We start from the raw sequence: 25596 nt of genomic DNA on the forward strand, positions 1-25596 counted from the left end.
TGGGAATGGCGCCGATGTAGACCACCTCGTCGGTCGGTGCATTCCTCGGGCGTTCCTTTTGCTTTTGACTACTGAGGAAAACGCTAATGTCGTTTTACGATGGACTGGATTGGGTCCAAAAGCTACGGCGGAACCTCAAATGACCTCCAGCCGAAATGAGATATGTGAGAGGGGGCATATAGTCTGGAGAACTGTAAGCGAGCTGCTTGTGGCTTTCTGCTTGGAAAATGACTACATTTATTGCTTCATTGATTTTTTTTCCCTCACTCACTAATCCATGGCAACATCACATTTCAAACTAACCCTCTCACTCTCTTATGCAGGAAATATTGTTTACACTATAACCAAGAGATGTGAATGTTTGTCATGGTGTCTTCCAACCATATCTTAGTCTGCCTTCAAGCAGTGGATTGTAGTATTGTCAAATGTTGGTCCAAAAGCAGAAAACTTGTCGCTTGCTGACGGACGTTCGCTGCCTCGACACGCCCTTGTAAATGCATGTCGTGCTGTCTAATAAGCCAGTCATCGTCACGGAATCGCAGCACTTTCAAATCCTTTGGCTTTCAAATTTAACACGGACTAACACCCGCATGAAAAAAATGCGCCTGTAGATCCTCCGCTTGTTGAAATGGTTCAAATTCATCAGAAAATGTCAATGTGGAATGTCTGAACCAATGCTTTATGTCGACACTCATATCAAGCTGCAATCTTACTGGTGTAAAAAATAATAATAATAATAAAAAAATAAACAATAAAAACTCATTTAATGTCTGGCCGTTTCTTTTTGACCCCTGTCACCCTCCTACGTCCACGTATGTTTTGTTTTCGCATTACTATATAGCTCATTGAAGATGGCCGAAAAAAAGGGACTGAGAAACAATCCCATTGGTTGCCATGGCCGGATAAAAAAAGTGACTGAGAAACAATCCCATTGGTTGCCAAGGTGAAGAAAATCCGTATCCATGGAGAAACGTGGCCCCGCCTACTCCAACGAGGACGTCGCTCAAAGTCGTTTTCGCGTCGCCATGGCGACGACCAAACCCCGAAATTCCTTTTTCGACTTTCTTTACTCAGCCGTTTTCGTCTCCTTATATACAAGTCGTTTTGCGTGCGCGTTTGTGTGGGCTTTGCGTGGCCAAGTGGTCTGCAAGCCTTGTAAAGTAGCAAAGTAGCCCAAAGGTTCCCACGGTAACACTGCTTTTTCGCGCTTGTTTACCTGCCGTCGACCCGCACACGATGACGCAAATGTAGAGCTACTTCGAAAAAGTAGTGGTGGAGAATTAATAAACTTGTTCAAGTCAACCGAACAAGGGCAATATGTCGGACATATTGTGCCGGTGGCTCAACGAGGAGCTTCGCTTATCAAAGCTCATCGGTAAGTTTGACTCAATTGACAGAGGCCGCTTTGCTAGCTCATCTTCGCTAAATGCTAATTGTTGCTAAATGTGGTGGTTCGTCTTTATACATCAATATTTTTTCTTCTCACTATAACTACATTACAACAATATGAGGCACAAGAAGGTCTTTTAACTTTTAATTCACGTGGAGTCTTAGTCCAAGTGGAAAAAATAAAAAAAGTTTCCTTCTCTCAGAAAGTGCCATATTTCGAGAGTGGTATGTGTTCGGTGGATTTTACTCGAGGACTAATGACTAAGGTCGTCAAAAAAGATGTCGACCGCTTTTACATGATCCCCGAATGAAAAATGTGGATATGAGCAGTCGAAAGATGTGATTAGAGGTTTGGCACTCAATGAGTTAGCCACAGCTGTGCTAATCATTGATATGTGACTTTGCAATTTCGTCGGTAGCTTTTAACTCGTGTTTTTGTTAAGTGCAGATAAACAGCTTCAAATAAGACATAGGAAATGGGTTCCAAGTTTTGCTATTAACGTGGGACATTTTCTCTCTTTGACTTGATTCACGTTTGCTCTTTTTGACCCTCCCAGAACCAAAGACCTTTGCCAAGGATTTCGCCAACGGTTACCTGGTTGGAGAGGTTTTACACAAATGCCAAATGCTTAATGATGTCAGCAACCTCACCAAAACAGAGTAAGTGGATTTCCCGTACCACTCGGTCCGTCTTTGAAAAGGAACGATGTGCCAACGTGTGCCAACGTGTGCCAACGTGTGCCCGCCCACACAGCACCTCCGCGTCCAGACTGAACAATTTCACTCGCCTCCAGCCGACTCTCCATCGGCTGGGCGTCTCCTTTGACCTGAACGCGGCTCAGGGACTGATTCAGGAAAAGCCCGGCGCCGCCACGCATCTTCTTTATCAACTCTACGTTTTGCTGGAAAAGCAGAAGAAGAAGAAATGGGAACTCTTGCAAACGGACGTCCTGCATCGAAAAAGTCAGCAGGTCTTCTCTGACGTAAGCGTCGTGAGATTCGGTCCATTTGAGCCCATCCCAATCCGGATCCCATGGGGGGGGGGGGGAATGGACGCCATCCCAATCCGGACCCCGCGGGGGGGATTGGACGCCATCCCAATTCGGACCCCGCCTTTCTCCGTTTTCTTTTCACGTAGCGGCTCCATCTGGTGGAGATGAAACGCGACGCGGAGCTGAAATTACAGAAAGTCCATCAAGACTTGGAGAAGAGACGCCCTCAATCCCTCCCCAAGGAGAGTGACGAGCAGGAAGAGAAGAGGGCCTTGCACATGAGGAAGGTGATAGGGAGAGTCCCCTTTTGTTTTGGCTACTTCTCCCTTCTCGTCGCCGCCTCCCCGAGCGATCCGCCGGAATGATTTTGTGCGCTCTCCAGTTTTCTCGTCCCAGGCACAGCGACGGCACGTCCAGTCAAAACCAGCCGGCCGACCTCCAGGCGCCGAAGGCGTCGTCCCACTCTTCGCTGGCCAACGTGAGGAAGCAGAAGCACGCGCAACGCAAAGATCAGCAAGCGGAGGTCACGCTTAGGCTTAAGAAAGACAAACGTAAACGGCTCGGAGCGTTGACTCTGCAAATGCGTGCGGCTTGACTTGTTTTGGCTCTCCCTCCCGAGGTCCGCTCCTCTGGCAAAGAGGTTTCTCCAACTAGAAAGAGACTATAGCGCTAAGATTTGCGCTCCAATGGAAAGGATTAAATTGAAGGCGGACTAAATTGGGATTTAGCTCTTGAGTAAAAGAGCCCACTTGATCTGAGCTCAAAGACTTGAATCAGACTTGACTGAAAGGAGTGTTGTCTCTGAAATGAATATTTTTAAAAAATGCCTAACATGGAGTCAACCTCAAATCCCGTACACAAACCTTGATTAATCTGAAGACGCCACGATTGGATTTGCCCAAAATACGTACCGCAAAAATATACCTATGTAAAACTAATGTGTTGTCTTGCTACTTGTTTCCTTGCAGATAGTGCAAGCTGAAATTGCTGAGTTTGAGATGAACAGGAAGAAACTGACAACGTCGGGCTTGGCTCCGTCTTCCAGGTGACGTTGATTCCGTCGAGCTGAAACACATGGGGTCATGGTGGCATGTTGTCAGAAGCTCTTTGCTCCGACCAGCGGTCTAGACGTTCCACTCGCGGCTAGCGCTAAAAGCGGCGGCGGCGGCGGCGGCGGCGGTGAAAATGAGCTGACGCTCCAGTCCAGCAGCGTGTACATTCAGGAGATCCGCCAGAGGCTGCAGGAGAACGTGGCCGCCTCGGAGCAGAGAGAAAAGCGACGGATCCGGTGCCTGGTGGAGCAGCTCAAGGCGCACGTGGCTCAAGAGGTGAGCGGAAAGTTCCCCCGCCTCGCTCGGTCCACCTCGGCTCCGAGGCACCGAGCGAGCGGCTGGAAGTTCACCGGTGAAACCCCCCCCCCGCCACAGGAGAGATGGCGGGAAGAGCAGCTGGTGAGGTGTCTGACGGGGCAGACTCAGCAAGAGAAGCGTCTGGCGGTGCAGCTCCTTCAGATGCGCAAGCAGAAGGACGCCTTCCGCCAGAACCGCCTGCTGATCGAACAGCAGTTTCAGCAACAGAGGGAGAAGGAGTTCCGCGAAGCTCTGGAAAGGGAAGCGGTGAGCCCTCGGTCGCGCCGACGCCGACCTCCCCGGCCCACGCCGTGGCCGCTGGCTCCGCCCATCTCCTCTCCCCGCCCTTCAGGCCTTGACCCGGCAGGCCCAATTGGACCGAGCCGAGGAGATCCAATTGGAGCTGGAGTTCTGCAAGAAGATGGCGGCCGATTGCGCTCGCAAGCGCTCCCAAAAGCACTTTGAGAACTGCAGAGAGATTTTGGAGCAAATTTTGGACTTGGCCACCAAGGTCGGAGAATACCGCCTGCTGACCGCAAAGTGAGTCGTGCGGGGGCAACGCGCCATGAAAGCCAGCGGGAGGGAGGTCAAGCGCTAAACACTAAAGGATGCGCTCTGATCCCTTTTTTAGTTTGATTCCAGCCAAGTTGATGCGCGAATGGAAGGAGCTCCTTCTGAACGGTCTGCCTCTCTACGAGCAGCGGCGGCCGGCGTCGCCCGACCCCTTGGAGCTCCAAAAGCAGGAGCTCCTCAACGTGCAGGATTATCAGGAATACGTGGTCAGTTCCCCGCGGCGCACCCGACCGGGAGCACGGCGGCGCTCCTAAGCGTCAGCCGTTGACGGTAGGCTCCGTGACGACCATGCGTTTGCGTGTGTGTGTGTGTCAGAACATGGTGGGAGAATGGACGTGGACGGAGGAATGCGGGGAGCCCAATTATCCGGTGGTGCCCGGCCTCAACATCATTCTCAGGCACGTGCTCCTGAGGATGAGGAGCATGATCCCGCTTCCCAGTCCGTCGGCAATTCCCGGGTACAGGATCAAGGCCTGCGTCCTGGGCAAATTCTGCTCTGGCAAGACCACCTGCCTGAACAAGATTGCTAAAGGTACGCCACATCGTTGATTCCGGTTTAACCTCCTAAGACCCAAACTCTTGCAATTCCGCTTTCACCTCCTAAGACCCAAACTCTTGCAAGGCATGCATTTTTATTTTCTCTGTGAGATTTAGGCTAATTGGAACCTCAACCAAAGAATGATCTTTTTGCATGATGTTGTTTCTGAGAAAAGGGATGTCCACATCATAGGTGGACCTTGTAGTCCAAAATGGAACTTTGTAGTCTTTGACAACCAAAAATGTGATGTCAGTTCATAGTAGATTAAGCGAGAACATTCCATGCGGGGGGCGTGCCCTGCTTCTGACGGCCTTCTCGTCGCCGTCGTCGCCGTCTTCTCCTCCTTTCAGACCTGAAAATCTGCGTGCTGTCTGTGGACCACTTGGTAGAGGCGGCCTTGACCGCCTACCAAAGAAAAGATGTGGTGAGCCAGGATTGACTGACTGACTGACTGAGCTCTTTGACTTGAATGGACATTAGGTAAGAGCTCACCTGTGGCCCTTTTGAAACTCGTGCAGGTCACAGAAGAAAACGAGCACGAGCTGGCCATCATTCTCAATACCGGTGGGTAACGCGTGGTCCGTTGGGCCCGGCCCGCCGTCCCGGCCCGCCGTCCTGGCACCCTGTCATTTTCATTTTGTCCTGTCTTGTCCTTCAGATCTCCATAGCAAAGAGGAAAAACCACGCCTAAATGTAGGTTTCTCACGTGCGCGTACGGAAGATGACGAATGTTTTAAGAGCCCCACGCTACTCCGAGCAACCGTCCCCCTTGTATTCCAGTTGTCTGTCCGCGCGATGCTGGGAAGAGCCGCCGCCGAGAAACTGAGCGACGGCGGCGTCATCCCCGACGAGCTGTTGGTGGACATTGCGGTGGAAGCCATCAGGTACGTACGGAGGGGAGGGCGTGTCGTGAAGGAATGAGAATGAAAGAAAGAAAGAAAGCGGCGGTGGGGGCTGGACATATTTGCTCTCTGGCACGCAGCCGGATTCCGTTGGAGTCGGGCTGGATCCTGGACGGCTTTCCGGTCAACATGGACCAGGCCCACCTCCTGGAGACGGCCATCGCCTCTATGGATACGGGATACGAAGTGGCGGGCACCAAGATAGACCTGGCCATCAATCCCAATCCTCCGCCTCCCCCGCCCCAGCCACCGGCACTGGATTTGGCCGTGCTGCTGGACGTCCCCGATCAGTGCGTCGCCAAGCGGGCGGTCAATCACGTCGGTACGATCCCCCAAAAATCGCCCGCTTGCTTGGCGTCTTCCCGCCTGTGAAATGGCACCAACTGTCTTTTTGGTACGAAGACGGCGGTTCAAACACGCCCGGCGGCGGCAAGTCGACTCCGAGCGTCAACGGGAAATTGTTTGTGGCGCAGATTTCCCACAGGTACTAAAATGTCCGCCTGGCCCGAAGCTTTGCCCCTTCCATCCCAACTCCCTCCCTCCCTCCCTCCCCCTTTCCTCTTTTAGGATCACCTCTTTTCAGGATAACTGGCCCAAGCTGGAAGAGTGGTTCGGAAACGCCGGGAGAAGATGTATTTTGACGCGCGTCAAAGCCGACGTCACCAAGAGCGACCTTTACGTGAGCGTGAAAAATATTGTGCAGAAGGCCATCGCGCAAAAACAGGAAGGTAAATGCTCCGCAGTACTCTTTCTGTGTCTTGCTCTTTGTCTACGTACGTTGTCTCCATCTCTATCAGCTCCGAGGTTGCAAATTGTTGAGGAAGTTGTGTTGGACAGCCCACTCGTTCAAGCATCACCCGCCGTCACGGCGGCGGCACCGGCGGCGGCGCCGTCCGTGGCGCCGTCCGAGGCGCCGTCCGTGGCAAATGACGACTCCAACTCCACAATGGCCACGACATCAGGTACAATGGCGGAGGGGCTCGCCGATCTACTCTGATAATTCAATGACCTGGCGTGAATAGACGGATGTCCCATCCAAGATGAATTGGCCTGACTCGCATGTTAAAAGTCACGTCACCAAACGGGTGCGCGCGCGCACACACACACACACACAGGAGCTACGATAGGTTTTAGGGATATTGACCCAACTGTGCAAAGATGGCAAAAAGATTTTTTGGAAGAGCAGAGAGCCACAACTCGCTGCGCCGTTTCTTCGGTCACGGTCGTCCACGTCGCTGGCGGAAGCGCTTTGTACTTAACGGAGCGGCCTGGTGCGCCACTGCCAGATCAAGCCAGCAAGCTGTCGGTGGACTCGTCGTACGACGACGACTCGCAAGAAACGCTGCCGATCTCTTCCTCGCCCCTCCCCGGTTCCATCGGCTGGCTGTACGTGGACGAGCCCATGTCCTCGGTAAGCGAGCGTCGCCGCCGCCGCCGCCGCCGTCCCGCAAGCTGGGTCCCGAATAGGCGTTCGGTGTCGCCCCCCCCCCTTAGGATAAAGCCGGGTATTTGTGCCGTCAATGGGAAGCCATCTGCGATTGTTACGTGAGCAGCGTCAAGGCCGTGATGCAGGAACTCCGCTTGGAACGCACCGTCATTGACCAACAGTTGTACGACATCAGGTGACCTTTTGCGTCGCAGGCTGTTTTCCAGCAAACGGAAGGTGTGTTTCAAAGCTTTTCTTTGTTTTCCTCGTTAAAGTCTCTGACTATTTCCAGGGAGGAGTTCAAGCACTTTCTGGCGCGACCGGACCTGAAGCAGGAATTGGTGTCTCAGTGGCAGAAGGATTACAACAGCATCCCTGACGACCTGAGGAAAAACGAGGAGACCAAAGCGGAGCTGAACCATCGCTTGGACGTAAGGCGACGCCGGAGTGGAATCCGGCCGTTGAGGTTGAATCGAGGCCGGACCTTGAAATGAGGTCCGACCTTGAATTGAGACCGGACCTTGAAATGAGGCCTCGCCGTGGCTTCGCAGGATCTGCGAGAGCACCTGTGGGATATCGTGGAAACTCACAAGGACGACGACGAGATGCAACGAGCCGTGCTTATCCGAGAGAAATGGTTGGAAGACCACACCACCATCCTGGTCAACCACCACTTGAGGCTCATCCAGGTACCGTACCGGGCCAGATTTAAGCCTTCCGCGCTCGACTTTCTGCACAGTACTTTTTTGTGTGTGTGTGTGTGTGTGTGTGTGTGTGTGGCGTAGGTGGAGTTGAGCCGTTTTCAGAACACGCGCAATATTTTGCGGGACTACTATCTGAGCGGGGGTCAACAGGAACACTTGGACTCCATCCCCCTCATCGACATCGGCGAAATAGAACCTCCCAAGGTAACGCGTCGCTGGCCGGCGAAAGCGTACAAATGAATTGACCACAATGGCTCCGCGCCGGTTTGCGTCCAGATACTTCGGGATCTCGTCATGGCCAAACACGAAGACGCCCTGACCGTCATCAGCAAACTGGTAAGGCGCGTTTTGTACCCGGCGGAGCAACGCGTACGGGCCAGACTTTTAAGGGAGAGCCATTCCGACCCGCCTAGGTGTCGACAGAACCCCAAGACGGTGAGAAAATGCAAGAGAAGGAAAAAGTGCAAGAGAAGGAACGACTCCAGGAGAAGGAGAAGGAGAAAGAGAAAGAGAAGGAGAAAGAGCAAGAGAAAGAGAAGGAGAAGGATAATGCCAACAAAAAGAGTAAAGAGAAGAAAGCCAAAGGTGCGCGCCAAGAAGAGCCTCGGCCCCCGCGACTTGTCTTCTAACGGCTCGCGTGTCTCGTGTCTGTCCGTCCAGGTTCGCCGTCTCCGCCGCCTCTGCCGCCCGCGCCCAGCCCGCCGTCGCCGCCGCCGCCGCCTCCGCCGGCCGCCGAGACGGTGGAGAAGAGCGCGGTGGGCCTTAAAAACGACAAGCAGAGACTCATCATCAGGGAGTACACGGCGGCCTTAAAGCACGAAGGTAGCCGCGCGCCCCTTTTTGAAGCGGGCCAGCCGCTCGCCTTTCCGGTTTGAGCGGACGATGGGCAACGTGCCCCGAAAAACGCGTGGTCGTCTTCTCGTGTCTTTCAGAGAAGGCGTCGCACGCGCGCATTAAGCTGGTGAACGGCCACGGCCTGCATCTGCTCAACTTCCTGCAGAGCCGAGCCGAGTGCATTTTTAGTGACATGCGAGACAGCTTAGAAGCGCACTACGTTGCACAGATGAACAGGTGGGCCGCTCTCTCTTTGCCTTCCCGGCGCAAACTTGACCCAAACGACCTATGGTGGTGTCGGACGACACGGAACGAGCCGCTCCTCTTTTTCCTCTTAGCATCGACCAACTCACAGAAGTCGTGCGCCACTTCATCGAGACGGCCACCAAGATTCAGGACGAGCTGGTGTTGGTAAGTAACGACGACGTGTCCTTGGTTTTTCTTCTCATTCTTCTCATGCACGCTGGCTGTCGCGTGAAAATGGAATAAGGCAAAAATATTAATTATAATACTACAGAATGCGGAGCCGTTTTCCGAGTGGTAAAAGTACACAGTTAGAATTTTGAGCACCACTGTTTGGTAACAAGGTTAGTTGGATCAGCAAACACTAAGATGATGAGCACGTGATGCGAGGAAAGCGACGCGTGGTGTCATTCGGGTGTCGACCACTAGGTGGTGGCAGTTAGATTCATTGAGGATGTCATTTGGACTAGAAAAGAATGAGCCACAGAAAGGAAAGGAACAAGTGTAGGTTCCTTTTTTTCATGATGTACACATTGTGGGGGTGTTAGTTTGGACTTGTTATTTCTGAATTGCACATTTCACTCAGATGCCTGCCGAGTCTTCAGAGTGCAGCTTTGACTAGCTTTTGAATGTTTTTTTACAATCTGGACTAGCTTTCTAATGTTTTGATGACATTTTTTTTTATAGGAAAGTATTGATTTCTATTTCAACGGAGACTCCAGATTGCTGGCGGGTTCGCCGAGTCAACGCTGCTTACCTCCGTCGGAGAGAGCCACCCCCTCCATGCTGACGGCCCTGCAACTGGATTCCCTTTACCACTGTCTTTGCAACGAGGCTCCCACCGGTAAGAAAGACTTTGCAATTCTCTCTCCCTCTCCCATCCAAACAATTTCCCCTTTTAGGTGTCATGTCCAGTTCAGAGTTCTTCCATCTGATTCGGGACATCCTGCCTTTCAACACGCTGCCCGAGTCTTGGGAGAATATGACGGAAGACCAGGTAAGGTGGCGCGGGAGAAGACTTTGTGGGCGCTGTCTGCGTTGCGAGCGCACGTCACATTTCCGCGGGAGAAAAGTTTCTGGACACTGCAGGCATTGTGAGGACGCAACGTCGCATTTCCCTTCTCGTTTGCAGTTGAACGAGATCATTTCTCTGCTCACCGACGGCTACAAACAGATCGATTGGCGTCGGTTCCTGCTCAGTGCTGCCATCCCTTGGCCCTTTCCCTCCTTGAGACAGCTGCTGCTGGTGCGTCAGGGTTTTAAGGAAGCGGACGCCGACGACACCGGCTACATCACCCAGGAGCAATACATGCAGGTCGGTCACAACGGCGAGAAGGAAACTTCCCAGCGAGCGAGTCTAACTCTGAAAAGTTGGCGTGCACTCAATTGGATTGTGGTTCAAAAGCGTGCCGCGGTACCACAGGTGCCTGCTGTGCTTAAACGTGGGGGGGAAGACTATTTAGGGGGTGCTGAGTGCTAACGTGCTTGCGCTCCGCTTCTTTCCAAACACCAGGCGGAGTTGTGGTTCCCCACCAGGAGCGAACAGTCCATCGCCGAGGACTCTCACGAGCCTCTTCAGAATCGTTCCACTAACCTACGCAAGGTAAGGCCTGGGCCGGGTCGGGGTGGGGCGCCTGCGCGGACCAGGCCGGCGGTGCCGGCCTGGTTTAAAGGAAGCCCTTTCCCGCCTAGTTCTTTTTCCAGCTCTTTTCGGATCACTCCACCACGCCGCCGCAACTGGACTACATGACCATGCTTTTGTGCTTCGCCTCCGATCCCGATCCCAAGCAGGGCTTCATCAAGGCCCTGAGCGTCATGACGGGTCATCACCTGTTGTACTCTCCCCCCACTCCTCCGGACGCCGCCACTTCGTCGGTGCGTGGGCAACAAAAAAAAAAAAAGAAGAAGCGCCTTTTGGCGTCGACGGCAAAGCGCCCGCTCGGTCGTGCCATTTTTTTCCCTTCTTTTTCACAGAGCGACACCAGTCTGCTGCTGTCCGGACGAAAATCCAGGATGGAAGAGAGCTGCGCGGCTAACAGCTTGCTGGCCACGCACACCGTGTCCATCCCAGCTCTCCTCTCTGTGGTGGGGCCCGAAGTCGGGAAGGTTAAGGGCGAAGCCGCCCTTCATTCCGGCTGCTTGAGCCACAAGGAAAACATCGAGGTGCGTACGGACGGATGGCTAGAGACGACGGCGTGCCGTCGATCCGGTTTCAAGCCGCAAGTCTCCTGTTGGTTTTGCCAGTGAGTGTGCGAGCCGTCCGTCTGACAATCCCGTGTGCTCTTCTCAAGCATCTGATGCAAATCTTCGCCGAGCTGGGCTACACTCCAGAGGACGTCATCCCCTTCTCCATCTTATCGGAGCACCCGTCGTTTCACAACCTCATCGAGAATACGGACCACCATCTCTTTGTGGTAAGTCCGGACGGAAAGGTGTCGCCCGTACGCGCACGCAAAGCTTTATCCCCACAGTGGCGAGGGTGGATTGGCAAAAAGCCTCCCTTCTTTGGGTGGCACCAATGCCTTGCCATTCCCCAAAGAAGTCGATTATTTAGTCATTTATTTTTGACTTGACGAGCAAAGCAAGCATTTTAGTGGATGAGAAACGGGCGCATCTCCACCACGTTAGCTCGGGCTCCAAAATCTCACGGCGGTACGTTTGGAGTTCTGGCTGACGGCATTTCTCCCCCGTTTCCTTTCAGAACATTCACGACGTGCTCCAAGCCGCCCCCGAGCCGCGGGAAGAGACTCGGGCGTCTCCGTGTTGACGGCGCCTATGCTTTGGTGCGTTGAACTCCCGTGTGCGGAAAGAATAAACCCTAACCCTTGATACAACCAAGCGCAAAGTGCTTATTTGGCGGCGGCGAACGTCGTTCGAAAGCGTGGCCTTAAGGCGGGCCGCGACGGGCGATTCCGCTTTGCCGTAGCCTCCGGTAGTTATTCCCCGACGGGCCGGTTTTCCTAATGATCTCTCTGACACGGAGGCGCATCCCACAATGAGTGCATTGTCCAGGATAACCTACATGTGAAGCCTGACTTGTCAGCAGCGACCTTCCCGAGCCCATTGCGGCTCATTTAACCGGCCGGATGGACCGGGATGAGCCGGGACGGGACGGGGTGCCGTCCTACCGACTGTCGTCGGCAAAACAAACACTTCCCGGAGGCCCGATTTGAAAGCCGGTCCCGTCACCCCGCGGACGGCGGGAAGGAACCCGGGACGGGCTCCGGCGCGGTAACGTCGCCGTACCTTAAGTGAACGTCTGTCCCATCCGATGGAAGCAAACGCTTTGGGTTCGGGGGGGCGGCCTCGAGCCCCCCCTTTTTTTTTTTAACGTCCGCCCCTCCTCCCGGTCGGTCTCCCTCTCTTCGGTTCACACTGCAGGTCCAGTGCCGGCAGACGTGCTGGCCGGCGGGCTGACTTTTTAGAAGAAAAAGGGAGAGGTTGACGCGTGACGCCGACAGAAGCGGGAAGAGCGAGGTACGCGTCGAGATCGGCACACCGAGGTGGGAACCTTTTCCTTGGTTTTGCGCGGGAAGCCGGGCCCAGTGAGCCTCATCTCCGCTGGGGTTCTAAGGCTCTTTCTGTTTTGGCTTTGGGGACTTTGCTTTTCTGTTTTTCCGTGCCAATGTTCTACCGCTAATTGTGCTTACCGCTTACTTTAGCGCTCTTGAGTTTTTAAAGGCGGACGGACAGACGGAGCCTGGCTCGCTGGCTTTCAAGACAGTTTATTTTTGAAGCGGACGACTATTTAGGGGACTTTGGCCCGAGATCAGCCAGCGAGCGACATGGGGCCACTGGTTTGGATGTGCTGGCTGCTGGCTCTCCCGCTGCTTCAGTCTGCCAAGATCCTGACGGTCTGCCTAATTGGTGAGTAGGGGAGCCGTCATTGTCGCGCGCGACCCCCACCCTCTTATTTTTTGGGCTTAACTAGCCATCAGATGAAAAGAAGGGAAATGAGACGGAGTAGGGGAGACGTATTCTTTGTCCCGTTGACTCGTACATTGTTCCTGGCGTCAGGCCGTCTTGAGTCGTCGTGATGCGTTCCACTTTGGTGTTTCCCAGGGAAATTTGCATGGATATTGTCGGCGAATTCGCCTTGAATAGTCCCCGGGAACAAAAATACTGCCACCAAACTTCAGTGTGTACAATTGCTAATACAATACATCCGGGTGGGGGGATAAAAATCTTTGTGCTGCTCCAAATTCCCGAATGAAATACATGATGATTTGTTGGGTCAAATGAGGCAGTCACTATACTGCTTTCTTTTAGTTTGGCCCGTCGCACTTCCATTCTTACCTTTGTAGCTCCTTCAACTCGTTCGGCGACGGCGATGGGCGTCCGATCGGGTGTCTTCTAAATGGCTTTGTCTCCGGTAGACGTCCAATCGATTTGTAAACGATTGGACGTCTTTGGCCCCGAGTGGCGGCCGTGGAGATAACGTAGTACCTTCGTGTATTTCCAATGTACACGTGCCGTGTGCTTGGGAAGTTTCCGTGCTTGTTGCCGGCGGGCCAAACGGCCTTTGGGACTCGCACCGTAGCTCCTCCTACCTCTCCCGCGTGGACGGCGCGGGGCGAGCGACGTAGGCCGCCGAGTCACTAAACGCCAGCGGACGACGGTGTTTTTTCCCGCAGGGGGAAGCCACTACTTGCTATTTGACGAGATCTCCTATAACTTTGACCTGCACGGCCACGAGGTCCGCATGCTGCTGCAACTGGGAAACCCTCTCGTCACAGGTACGGGCTCGGCCCGAGGGCCGTGGAGTTGTCGGCCCCACCGGTCTTCTCTCATTGGTCTACTCTACCTCGGCTTTTTGCGCTCGTGCTTGTTCTGTAACATTGTGAGCCCCCGTCCCCCCGTACAGGTTTGTCGTACGCCGGTCGTAACGGCAGCTACCAGACCAGCACCTGGTCCCTGGGAGAGGATTACATCAAGCAATACAATGGCTGGTTCTTGGAGCAACAAGCGCAGTTTTTACTGGGAAGGTACTTGTCTTTTTCATGAGGGGACTGGGAAATAGCCAGGGTTAAGGGTTGGTTAGCCATGCCCACCTCTTCTTCTCCTGGCAGAGACAGCTTCAATGGCTTTTTGAACTTCATGGGCCACCTCTCGTATCAGTGCGACAAGCTCCTCGGGGATGGCGCTCAAATGGGCTTCCTCCAGGCGGAGCGATACGACGTGGCCATCCTGGACGCCTTTAATCCCTGTTCCTTCATCCTAGCACACAAACTGGGTAGGCAGACGGAAGGAGGGCGAGCGACGGGCACGGCCGCCGCGCTCCCGCCGCGACATTGACCGAGCGTTTGACCTCCTCCTCCTCCTCCTCCAGGCGTGCCCTACGTGGCCTTTTATCCCGGCCCTCTGAACGGTCCCCTGTCCTTGGACGTGCCCGGGGCCGTCTCTTGGGTGCCGGCCTTTGGCTCCCAGTTGACCGACCGCATGGACCTGTGGGGTCGCGCTAAGAATTTGGTCTACTCTCTACTGGGCACCGCGGGTAAGGAGGTCGTTTGGCCCGCGGGTTATCGCCTGCGCGCTTCATTAATGCCGGCGCCATGGATGAAAGAATAGCTCATCTTTATTTCTCATCTCATTTTCTCAAGCTCTCTTTGCGGGGGGTGCTGGAGCCTATCCCAGCTGAGGCGGTGGGACACCCTGAATTGGTGGCCAGCCAATCGCAGGGCACGAGGAGACAAACACGTAGGGACAATTTAGTGGAGAAAAAAAGCAAATAGTACTATGTAGTATTGCCCAATTGATCTACCTCTCCAAAACCAGCGGGTGGATTCATTTGGGTAGCGAGGAGGGAGGATTTTGATGCGTGTGTCCGCTGACAAAAGAGGACTTGGCTGTAAAGTGTTGCCAGCGCAATGACCCTCCCTCAACTACTTTCCCACGTGTGGCGCCAAGGCCAGAAAATGGTCTGGTCCCTGTTCAAGGAAGTGGCGGAGCGCCACCTGGCCTCGGGCTCCCCCCCGGGCGGCCTGGACGACTTCCACCAGAAGGCCGAGCTGTGGGCCTTCAACACGGACTTTTCCCTGGAGTTCCCGCAGCCTCTCCTGCCTTCCGCCATTTTGACGGGGGGCCTCCTCAATAAACCCGCCCGGCCCGTGGATCAGGTGGGTGCCCTCGGCCCACGGCGGCGGCGGCGGCCTGGTGGCCTGGCATCCGGTGAAAGCCCCCACCTCTGGTGACGCAGGATCTGGACTCGTGGATTTCCGGTTTCGGAGAGTCGGGTTTCATCGTGGTGACTTTGGGAACAATGGTCTCCTCCGTGTCGGTGGACGGCCTCCTGGCCGAGCTGGTGGACGGCTTCTCCGTCATCCCCCAAGGCGTGATCTGGAGGTACGTCCCCGTCGCCGCTGTGAGTCGGAACGGCTGAAGCTTTTTGATTTTGCCTTGCCTGTCCGTCTGGCAGGTACGACCGCCAGCGCTGGCCGCCTCACCTGAGCCAACCTTCCAACGTCCGCCTGGTGGATTGGCTGCCCCTCAACGACTTGCTAGGTATTCGTCTTGATAACGGAACAATGCACGTCTCTTTTTCCATATTCAGAGTTTTTTTTGGTTTAAAAATCACAAACTATAGACCTTTTCCAATGAGACATACAGAGAATGTTATCACATAAAAGGGAGACAAAGGCTCTCAAAGCAGGGATGAGCAAAGCCAGCCACCGTTTCCTTGCCGCTTTTGCACGGCGCCGTATCTCCGCAGGGCACGACAAGGTGCGCCTGTTCGTCACGCACGGAGGTCAGAACAGCCTCCTGCAGGCCGTGTACCACGCCGTCCCCGTGCTGGGCATCCCCCTCTTCGGAGATCAGTTTGACAACGTGGTGAGGGCCGAGGCCAAGGGCCTGGGCCTGGGCCTCGGCCCCGCCCGCATCACCGGCCAGCTGCTGGGCTCCACCGTGCGGACGCTGCTGCGGGAGCCCAGGTGTGTGTGTCTCGTTCGGGGAAGGCCGGGGTGGGCTCGGACCCGGTCCGGTCAGATCGGATCGGGCCCGGCCGGAATGACGCTCCCGTCATGACGCTCCCGTCTCCGCGGCCTCCAGGTTCAAGTCGGCGGCTCGCTCCCTCAGCCGCATTCACCGATCGCAGCCGGCGCCCCCCGCGCTCCGCCTGGTGCGCTGGGTGGAGCACGTCCTGCGCAGCGGCGGCGGCGCTCACCTGAGGCCGGCCTGGCTGCGGCAGCCCTGGTACCAGAGGTGCCTGCTGGACCTGCTCCTCCTCTTCCTGGCGGCCGTGGGCGGCGCCGTCCTCCTGGCCGCGCTCCTCCTCCGCAAGAGCAAGAGCAAGAGCAAGACCACGGGCCCGCCTCGGAGCAAGAAAACGCAGTAGAAAGGAAATGCGCCCGTCCCTCCCTCGGCCCGCTCGTGTCCGTGGCGTTTGGGACCACTTTGGGCCGGGACCGGGTGGAATTTTTCATGGCGAGAGAGAGAGAGAGAGACGGCCGGTGGGCGTGGAAGACCTCGGCCCGACGGAAAGCCCATTTTTCAATAAAAATGTTTGCGAGCGTCAGTGAGAGCTCAAAAGTGTGGAGGGTTATTTAATTGGGAAATGGCCTAATTGGACAGGGCGCACATGGACGTGCATTTGCAAAGGGGGTCGAGGGTTCTCCCGTGGGAGTGGGCGCCCATGGACGGCTTGGGGTTAGTCCTCCGTAGCCTTTTCTCTTGGCGGTGGGCCACACCTGCGAGGCTCAACTCTGACCCCCGCCTCATTGGCACGCCTCCTACACAATGTTCACGGTCAGCGCTCGCTGTGCAGAGGAGGAGAGTTGGGGTCACCCCATTCGCCCCCCCCCCCCCCCCCCCACACTCCTCCTCTCGCTGCCCTTTCCACCCCGTACATCTGTGTCGGGGGCTAAATTAGCAAGGAAAGAATGACCAATTAGAACGGCATGTTCTCTCCCCCCACCCCCTATTCAGCGGTCCCCCCCGATCCTTCATGCCATCTCTTCCTTTCATTTTTTTTCTGGCAGTTGCAGGTGCCAGTATGTCTTCCTCTGCCTCGCACGCAATCCCCAGTGGGCAGGGCCGAGCGGGCCGAGTATAATACGGGATAACAGCAAGTGGGTGGTTGGGGTGGGGTGGGGTGGGGGGTTTAGGGGGGCTAGATAATAATGGCAAAGGAGGAAAAAAAACAAAAGATAAAACGGCAACCAAGCAGAAGAGGAATGAAAGCAAACAAATTGGACCAGAAGCAATTGGCACGAAAGGTTAAGTAAGAAAAGCATGCGTGCCGTCAAAGCAACTTTTGGCACATCTGCCGCTAACTAGCCAGCCCAATTATAAAAATATAGCCTTTTAGCCTTGGTGTGTATGACACCATGGCTGCCATTGACGACGCTAGACGTCCAATTCTTTTAAAGTGGCTGCGTGCCTGAGGGCACACAACGAGTTCGTTTTCATTGGATTTAGATCCTCATTCGGGTCGCAGAGGGTGCTGGAGCCAATCCCAGCTCTCTCCGGACACCCTGCCGGAGACAGCAATCTGTCACCATCCAGTCTGTCCCCTCCCCCTCTCTCCCGCACCTGAATCAAATCCTCACTCACTACCAGGCTTGTAGACAGCGAGATGATGAGTCGGTCATTGGATTCAGGTGGTGTCTAGGTGGAAAACAAACTGGGTGAGAGTGGTTAAGGGTCCCCTACCTCCGGGTCCCCTACCTACGGGTCCCCTCCGGGCCCCGAGTTGGGCAGCCCCGGAACAGCCAATTCCACCCCCAAAGAGGAAGGCTTCAGCTGAAATCGAAGTTGAACAATGGTCAAAATGAGAAGCGCAAGCACCGACCGCATCCATCAAGTCCCCGCCCCCCAATGATGTAGGTATAGCCCCATCTAGTGGTCTGAATTGCTCTTGGCAAGTGACAACGAATCAAGTGCCCTTTGCTTCCAGTAGCATTTGGATGTGTTTGTATATTACGAGGGCGGAAGAGGATTTTCTTTACGGGTGCTCAAGTTGATGCCATATTAAGGCGGCTTCGGCTTCGGAACAAAAGTGCAGTGAAAAACCAAAATCCCCAAAAAACAAGCCGTTTGGACGACTTGAACGTTGCTTCGGCACGCAGCTGTCGTGGTTGGCCGTCGCGCGTCCCCATTCCCGATGGGTCAGAGTGCCACTGGCCTTCGATTGGTCAGGATTTGAGCGAGTGGGCGTGACCAGAGGCCCACTTCCGCCCCCGTCGCTGTGTGGCGACGCTACGTCTCCCTCGCCAAGGTGCTTCCTCCTCCCTCCCGGCTCGGCTCGCGCCGCGATGTGATTTCTTCTTTCTTTCTTTCTTTCTTTTTTTTGCCCCTTTTCCTTTCTCGTCGAGCCTTTCGGGCCTTTCGCCCTCCTTCCGACACGCCCTCGGGCGCCATGGCGGCCGCCTCGGCCGCGAAGGGTTGCCGCAAGATCGGCGGTGCGCAGATCCGAGCGCTGCTGGAGGCCAAGGAGTTGTTCCTGTTCGACTGCGACGGCGTCCTGTGGCACGGCGAGAAGGCCGTGGCGGGCGCCGCTCAGGTGGTCAACTCGCTGGTGAGGCGGGGCAAAAGCGTGGCCTTCGTCACCAACAATTCGACCAGGCCGCGCGACAAGTACCTGCGTAAGTTCTCGCGCCTGGGCTTCACCGCCGTGGAGCTCGAGCACATCTTCAGCTCGTCTTACTGTTCGGCCCTATACCTACGCGACGTGGCCGAGTTGGGTGCTGGCGTCGGGGACCGGGACCAGAGCCAGGACCCTGGCCCGGGCCGGGTATTCGTGGTCGGTGGCGACGGGCTCCGCGACGAACTGCGCCAGGCCGGCGTCCCCTGCGTGGAGGAGGCTGACGACGAGCCGCCGGGCGCCACCATCTACGACTGCGCCCTGGCCGCCGACGTCAAGGCGGTGCTGGTGGGCCACGACGACCGGCTCACCTTCCTCAAGCTGGCCAAGGCGTCCTGCTACCTCAGGGACCCGGACTGCTTGTTCCTGGCCACCGACAACGACCCCTGGCACCCGCTGTCCGGCGGAAGGATACTGCCAGGTATTGTGCTCTCGACTCGGGCTTTAGGGTTAGGAGTAGGAGAGATGGCGGTCGTGCCGGGCTTTGCCGTCGCCCACCCCGACCTCTTGGACGTGACCGACGACCCCTCCTCCTACGCCTGTTCTAGGTTCCGGGTCCCTGACGGCCGCCCTGGAGGTGGCCTCGGGCCGCAAGGCCACGGTCATCGGCAAGCCCGGACGCTTCATGTTCGAGTGCGTCTCGGGCCAGTTCCCCGACGTGGAGCCCGCCCGCTGCCTGATGGTGGGCGACCGGCTGGAGACCGACATGCTCTTCGGCTCCAACTGCGGCCTGGACACCATGCTCACCCTCACCGGGGTGTCCGGGATGGACCAGGCCCGGCGCTACGGCGACAGCCAGCTGTCCGCCGACCGGGGCTTCGTGCCCGACTACGTGGTGGACACCGTGGCCGACTTCTTGCCCGCCCTCGAGGAAGCGGAGGGGCCCGGCGATGGACCCTAAATAACCAGGAGGGGGTTTTCAGCAAAAACATGATACTTCAGAGGTGAGGGGGGGAACTAAAAGTTAATAGTGAATTGCAAATATGTGGGGACTAAATTTGGAAGGAAAAAAAAACCCACCAGTGTTTCACATCTTGTGACCTTAACAGTGTTTAAGCGTTTCAATGACAACCGGGCCTCATTTTAGACACAATTGCAACCGCAAACCGCGTACAGAGTGAGCTTTTCTCCATTGGACAATCCGTAGGTCATGTGGTGGGCGGGAAGATGCACCATGGTACACTACAGTGTTAGGATAGAGTGCATGTCGGCAACAATAAATAAGTGCATCTCTGCCACGTGTCGTAGCCTTTGCCTTTTTCGCGTTGATTTCACACAGACAGCGAGAGGACGGAATGAGGCTTTTAATGTTTAACATGCAGCGTTACAAGAAACGGCAGCGTGTTCACGAGCGTCTCACGCTGGCAAAATCCGGCCCAGAGATTTGTTCTTTCTGCCCGTCACTCCGACGAAGCGGCGGTCGGCGGCAGTGGAACATCGAGTGTTTCTTACAAACGTCCTTTGCGAGAGTCTTTCAACAGGAACACATTTTACAAATATGTACATCATGAGACAATTGGGATGGTTTATTGGAAAGGCTGGCCGACGACAGACGTGTCCTCGATGTCGTCGTCGTCCGAAGGGGTCCGTCACTCCGGTCCACCGCGCTGAAACCAGTCCATTTAGTCCAAACGCAGCGGAATAGCCATTTTCAATTGGCGGCCACTTTACCTGGATGTATTCCATCTCCTCCGGCACCAGCGCTCTCCGCCGGTACCTGGCGGGGACTAAGCGAATAGACGCCAAGGTGTCGGGAGTTCCCGGGATGGGCGGCAGAGACGCGCGACTCGGCGACGACGTGGGCCGTGGCGCCAAACCGGGCTGGTCGGCTTGGGAGACGTGGACGAGCAAAGTCTTCAGCGCTTCTTGGGCTGCACGGGAAATAAAACTACATCGGGTGATCAGAATATGAGGAAATGAAAGCTACAGTCGGCGAGCTCCCCTGGAAGACGCGATACGGGTTTTTGCAGTCGTGGTCTTTCGCCTTTGCGTTCCCAAATTTGCGTGTGAACAAGCTCACTAGCCGGGGGAAAAAACGGGAGCATTTAGCACTCGGATGATGACCTTTGAATAGATATTCACTGTAGTGACCAACGGCTTTTGACTTTTGCATTTCCACCACAGTTTTCTAAGGCACTTCATTTGGGCTTTTGGTGAGCTAGGATCATTCAAACTAAATAAATACAACAGTCTGTGTAATGAATGAACGAACGAACACGATACACAGCTTTCCCTTTTTGAATGGACTTCCTGAAGTAAACCTGTATGCTGTGCTTCTAATGTTTTGGCAGTCACTCTTCCAATAAGGGTTTCTTCAAGCATTTAATGGTCGGTTTTGGCTTTTTTTTCACGTCAAAAGACACTCGGCTACCCACCATTTGGCTTGGCCACGTCTTGCCTGCTCGGAAACTTGATCATGGGTGCGTGTGGCCGCACAGCCTGAAGAGAAAGAAGAAGAAAAACACCAGATAGAATGGAACATGGGCTTTTCAAAGAACTTGCTAACATGATTTGCTATGACAGAAAGCGCTGCTAGCCTTGCTGCGTGATCAATTCTATACAGTTCCAGAGAGTTTGCTGCATTTTTAGAGTACCAGATGTGTAAACGGTCGACATAAACACGACTCCCAGCAAGCCCAAGATGTGCTTTTGCGTGTGCTAACATTTGTGGCGCTAGAATATTCAACGTCGGCTGGGAGACGCAAACAATTGACGTCAAAAACAAGGACACCTACAAGGGTACGTCCAGCTTTAGCTATCCCTGCCCTGCCCGGCCCGGCCAAACGCCACGCGCTTGCTTTTGGAGGAAAAGCAAGGCCATGCCAGCACATGGCGGAGCAAAGTCAAGTCAAAAGTATCCCACAAGCCACTGGTGCTTAAAAGAAAACGTTACCTGAATAACTCTGGCGGCGGGAGCTGCCATTTTGGAGCTGACTTTGCTTCCCATGACGACCTCTGCGCTTTGACTTCCGGGTTGCACGCCAAAGAGGCGCTACTTTCGACACGCCACAAGATGGCGCCGCCCGTGTCTAGGAGAAACAGCGGTCTTGACTCGAGTGCTAAGCGACGGACGCTGTAGTCACGGTGTGCCCCAGAACGCGTCGCTGTGGATGCTCTCTCTCTTTGAAGGCACTAGGCGCAATTCGCCCAACGCCGTCGTAGCCTAAGCCGTGAGATATGCAGCTTTCTCCGCGTCAACGATGCGAGGCTAGCGTTGAAAGCGAGCTAACGAGCAAGCTCCCTGCCACAGACACATCCCAATTAAAGCTTTCAATCTAAACTGTCCAGAGGGGACCGTAAATCAGAAGAAGACGTATACCAAATATGGCGTCCGGACTTGTTTTGTGTCGGCTAGGTTGGATGAAAAGGAAAAAAGAGCCGTCTTTTATTTTTTCCAAGCGTCGGGAAAGAATACATTTGTCACGTGATAGGGATTGTCCAATGAGCTTCGCGGAAAGATGCAGAGATGGTCTAAGCAGGGGAGATGCCTTGCAAAATCAACCGACATGTTTGGTCGGTTTCATGTACCATTTAAGCGCATCTTCAAAGAAGATACTTTTCAATATTTGAATTTCTAGCCCGATTCGATGGAGCTAGGACAACGTCATTTTCAGACCTATTCATTGGCCATTTTAGCCAGCAGGTCTTTTTGTTGCGTATCACGGTAAGCAGGCCTCCGGCAGCAACAGTCAAGACACAGATTCATCCTGTATTAGATCATTTTTATTGTACACCGTGCTCTTGTATGATGGAAAAGAAATGCCAATTTAAAGAGGCCACTTCGCGACTACAACCGTCACGGTGACTCCATATAAATTCCGTGGCACTTTACACGGCTCAATTGCGGCAGATGCGCACAAAAGTGGCAGTTTGAAGCGAGGTTACGGGCTCAAAATGCTGACATTTAGGTCAGGTCCGGGCAGAGGGAGAGGTGGCTGGCCAGGGGGCTGGCCAGGGGGCCGACGTCCGCTCGGACCGGCCTGCTTTGGCGCCGCGCCTTCACTCAGTGGCTCTTGGAGCGGTCAAAGAGCTCCTTGAGTTGCTGCTTACTGGTGGCTTCTTTCTGCTGCATGAGCTCCGTGTGGCCCTTGGTGACGCCCCAGCCGGACGGGGCGGACATGGAGGGACAGAGCGGTCGGCCGGAAGCCGGCTTCAGGTTCTCCCAGTACTGGCGACGGGCCCTGGACGGCACAAAAGCGGCGCGCCCGCCCGCCCGTCAATCCCCGGGCTCCGCCCACCGCCGCCGTCTACCGTTGTTCGTTACCTGGCTCGGACCCAGGGTTTGGTGTGCATCTCCAGGCCCGCCCCCCACGCGCCGTGTTTCTCCGAGCCGGGGGGCAGGATCCCCCTCTCGGCCGCCAGCTCCTCCGCCACCGCCCTGATGTGATAGGGTTCGTAGCCGCAGCAGCCGCCGATGAAGCGGATGCCCGCCTCGTAGGCATCTCTGGCGTACTTGTGCATGTCCCAGCGGGTCAGGATTCTGGGCTCCAGACCTGGAGAGACATTTAGCTGACAAAGGGGCTCCTTTGGAGCGGGCAAAAGGGAAAAAAAAGGCTTAGGGGGAGGAGGGCGGGCAAACCGGTCCTACATCCCCACTGTGGGTGTAGCTTTTTCTTCCAAGCCATCCACTTTAACCAATGAGGTTTCTGCAGCAAACAATAAGCACCTGACTGCAATCCACTGATTGCACTTGACCCACGCTACATTTGTGCAAAGCTTTCCTCTTTAGAGGTTGGAATCGAAGTGCCCCCGCACCCGCTGCGGCCCACAGTGGAATAGTTTGCCCACCCCTGGGTTAGTGTTGGTGGCAGTATGTCGTGGGGACTTTTTCCCCGCCCCGCGGTGCAGAAAAGGAGAGAGCGGAACATTGGAATTGTCTTGCGTGCTTACCAAAGGGGAATTCGGGCAGGTCGATGAAGCCCTGGCAGTTGCAGTCCGGGGTGTGGTAGGCCAGGGGCTGCACCATGTAGTGAGCCTTGAGTCCGGCCTTCTCCACGCCCGCCTTCATCCTTTTGACGGCCTCCACGCAGGTGTCCGGGTCAAAATGGCAGTTGACGCCGACGATCTGAGCACCTGTCCGGGAACAGCTGGAGGTGAGTGCGCAAAAGCTGCCGCCGCTTGTCGCTTCGATGCTTGTACTAGTTCTATCCTGGCCATTTGCATTTGGACCACGGCTTCTTTTGGTGGAGAACGCGTTGCTTTGGGAACCCTCCGCCCGCCCCAATGCAAATGCTAGCGCTTGGCGGTTTGGCTGCGTTAGTATTACAAAAACGCTAGGTCTACAATTGGGGGTCCTCCCCTTTTTCGACTCGGCGAGTTTGAGGCGTGGAAGGCGAGGGAGGCAAAGGGGCGCGACGGGGGCGACGAGCGCGACGAGCACGACGTACGCGACGGGCACCTCGCGTTGGAGGAGTCGGAACTCACCGGCTTTGACCAGCCTGACGGCGCAGTCTCCCGGCGAGATGCCGTGCATGTCGCCTTCCGGTCCGATGCACAGGGAGGCGGCCACGGGCTTTCCCGTCGCCTTCAGCACCTCCACGGCCCACACGGCCTCCTCCACGTGCTCAAAGTACTACGCCGGGGATAAATGGGACAGCCTCAAGAAAGGGGACGACGACGGCGGCGGGGACCGTGACGAAGGCGACGACGGCCTCTACCTCGGCGATCAAGAAGTCCACGTTTTTCTTGATGAAAACGTCCAATTGCTTCTTGAAGATGGCCTTGACTTCGGCCTCGCTCTTGCAGCTCAGGTAGGACGGCGTCTGGGACACGCCGCCCGCCACCAGGGCGTCGCCCTCGTTGGCCACCTCGCGGGCCAGGTCGCAGGCGGCCTCGTTGATTTGGGCGCCCTGCGCCACAGCCGCCGCGCCTTTACACCCTTGGAAAAAAGCCAGTGGCCGGCCTTGGCTGGACTTACGGTGAAGGTCAGCTTGTTGCCCCTGTTCTCCAGCTTGTCGTCGCTGGCGTAGAAGGTGAAGGTCTGCATGACGTTGGAGCCGGCCCTCAAAAACTCCCTGTGAAGCTGCCGCACTGAAAGGACATTGAGGGCGTTGTAAAAACCGCATCTCCAGGAATCGAGTGTGGAGAACGGTGGCCGACGATGGGCTTTTCAAATGGGAATGGCGTACGCTCCCCGATCGCCGTGGACAAAGACCTAGCGCGGGTGCGTTCTTTTCCGGATGGAAGGAAAGAGATGGCCACGTCTCACCTGCTTCGGGATGCTCGGCAGCGGCCTCCGGGGTCCAGGGTCCAGCCTTCACGTAGCCTCTCTTCTCCAGGGCGAAGACGAAGCCGCCGTCGCCTATCACCACTTCTCCGCCATTCAGACGCTCCATGATTCCCTGGCGGCGGGAAACAAACTTTCAAAGCCTCATCCCCCTCCCAAAAAAGACATGCACCAAGTAGGTCAAGTCGAGGGTCTTGACCGGCCGGTATTTCCTTCCGGGAACGCACGCCATGGCTATTTGAGCTCAAAAGCCAAGAACTAACAAAGATGTCAGGACAACTGGCTCCCTCTCCGGGAGGCAACTTCTGATAGCGCATTTTCGCGGCGGCTTCAAGAAAATGTAACATAAATGGACGGGGTCTCTTTGGTGGGAATTCCCGTCGAAAGCGCCGTCGCAAGCATGGCGACTGGGACTAAGGTGCATTTGGATGACTACTTCTTACCTTCTTAACCGGTGCCATATTCCCAGAGTGGCGTGGAGACTTGAGCGCTCAGACTTTGGTAGGTGGAAAGAGACATTGAAATGGGCCAGAATGCTGGTTTAAATGCGCGGCGAGCAGGGGAGGGTTTGGAGCTGGCCGCGCTCTGATTGGCAAAGCCCCCATGTTGCGCAACAACACCCCCACCCCCCTCCACACACCACCACCAGTGTTTTCGTGGTCAGCGCATGTTTCTTGTTTAGTCCGGAATAACAAGGCATATTACCTTTTTAAATTGATCTGAACGCCAATGTTGTGCAGCGGACACCTTGATAAGATCCGCCTAGTTTTTTCAGACGTTCGCAAGACATTCTTGCTCAACTTTCGACTCGCGGGGAATCATTAAACCCACAGCGTTTGG

General features: G+C 55.4%; 5 protein-coding genes across 7 annotated transcripts; 3 read left to right on the plus strand and 2 right to left on the minus strand.

The window, feature by feature from the left end:
* Window positions 1-991: 991 nt before the first annotated feature.
* spef2 (sperm flagellar 2) lies at window positions 992-11784 on the plus strand. The gene is made up of 37 exons (XM_077601080.1): window positions 992-1375; window positions 1947-2049; window positions 2144-2372; window positions 2528-2668; window positions 2764-2904; window positions 3350-3426; window positions 3502-3709; window positions 3809-3997; window positions 4083-4270; window positions 4362-4509; window positions 4619-4835; window positions 5192-5265; window positions 5360-5405; window positions 5500-5534; window positions 5622-5725; window positions 5824-6065; window positions 6146-6227; window positions 6311-6471; window positions 6541-6705; window positions 7030-7154; window positions 7238-7365; window positions 7462-7600; window positions 7721-7858; window positions 7955-8077; window positions 8150-8209; window positions 8287-8458; window positions 8534-8695; window positions 8806-8944; window positions 9046-9118; window positions 9638-9794; window positions 9853-9947; window positions 10083-10265; window positions 10464-10553; window positions 10643-10825; window positions 10925-11113; window positions 11242-11364; window positions 11652-11784. The coding sequence occupies exons 1-37, from the start codon at window positions 1318-1320 to the stop codon at window positions 11715-11717; spliced, it is 4953 nt and encodes a 1650-aa protein (XP_077457206.1). The 5' UTR covers window positions 992-1317; the 3' UTR covers window positions 11718-11784.
* Window positions 11785-11939: 155 nt separating this feature from the next.
* LOC144074578 (UDP-glucuronosyltransferase 3A1-like) lies at window positions 11940-16467 on the plus strand. 2 transcript variants are annotated; one of them, XM_077601078.1, is made up of 11 exons: window positions 11940-12453; window positions 12613-12817; window positions 13585-13686; window positions 13815-13935; window positions 14020-14183; window positions 14280-14444; window positions 14858-15066; window positions 15147-15292; window positions 15366-15451; window positions 15660-15879; window positions 15998-16467. In XM_077601078.1, exons 2-11 carry the CDS (start codon window positions 12736-12738, stop codon window positions 16281-16283), a joined length of 1581 nt encoding a protein of 526 aa, XP_077457204.1. In that variant the 5' UTR covers window positions 11940-12453; window positions 12613-12735; the 3' UTR covers window positions 16284-16467. The 2 variants fall into 2 exon arrangements, with proteins under 2 accessions (XP_077457204.1, XP_077457205.1); XM_077601079.1 differs by having other exon boundaries at window positions 11940-12427.
* Window positions 16468-18075: 1608 nt separating this feature from the next.
* Window positions 18076-19768, plus strand: pdxp (pyridoxal (pyridoxine, vitamin B6) phosphatase). The gene is made up of 2 exons (XM_077599875.1): window positions 18076-18951; window positions 19079-19768. The coding sequence occupies exons 1-2, from the start codon at window positions 18306-18308 to the stop codon at window positions 19429-19431; spliced, it is 999 nt and encodes a 332-aa protein (XP_077456001.1). The 5' UTR covers window positions 18076-18305; the 3' UTR covers window positions 19432-19768.
* A 51-nt stretch (window positions 19769-19819) lies between these two features.
* Window positions 19820-21932, minus strand: kgd4 (alpha-ketoglutarate dehydrogenase subunit 4). 2 transcript variants are annotated; one of them, XM_077599878.1, is made up of 4 exons: window positions 21424-21932; window positions 20906-20969; window positions 20202-20401; window positions 19820-20137 (listed from the first exon to the last, which is right to left on the minus strand). In XM_077599878.1, the coding sequence occupies exons 1-4, from the start codon at window positions 21475-21477 to the stop codon at window positions 20120-20122; spliced, it is 336 nt and encodes a 111-aa protein (XP_077456004.1). In that variant the 5' UTR covers window positions 21478-21932; the 3' UTR covers window positions 19820-20119. The 2 variants fall into 2 exon arrangements, with proteins under 2 accessions (XP_077456004.1, XP_077456003.1); XM_077599877.1 differs by lacking the exon at window positions 21424-21932 and adding an exon at window positions 21266-21417.
* A 303-nt stretch (window positions 21933-22235) lies between these two features.
* Window positions 22236-25360, minus strand: LOC144073927 (betaine--homocysteine S-methyltransferase 1). Its single transcript, XM_077599873.1, has 8 exons — window positions 25200-25360; window positions 24739-24871; window positions 24448-24560; window positions 24188-24379; window positions 23955-24102; window positions 23421-23603; window positions 22795-23023; window positions 22236-22711 (listed from the first exon to the last, which is right to left on the minus strand). The coding sequence occupies exons 1-8, from the start codon at window positions 25215-25217 to the stop codon at window positions 22534-22536; spliced, it is 1194 nt and encodes a 397-aa protein (XP_077455999.1). The 5' UTR covers window positions 25218-25360; the 3' UTR covers window positions 22236-22533.
* Window positions 25361-25596: the final 236 nt, after the last annotated feature.

The sequence above is a fragment of the Stigmatopora argus genome, chromosome 5 (assembly GCF_051989625.1).
Source record: "Stigmatopora argus isolate UIUO_Sarg chromosome 5, RoL_Sarg_1.0, whole genome shotgun sequence".
Classification (NCBI taxonomy): Eukaryota; Metazoa; Chordata; class Actinopteri; order Syngnathiformes; family Syngnathidae; genus Stigmatopora; species Stigmatopora argus.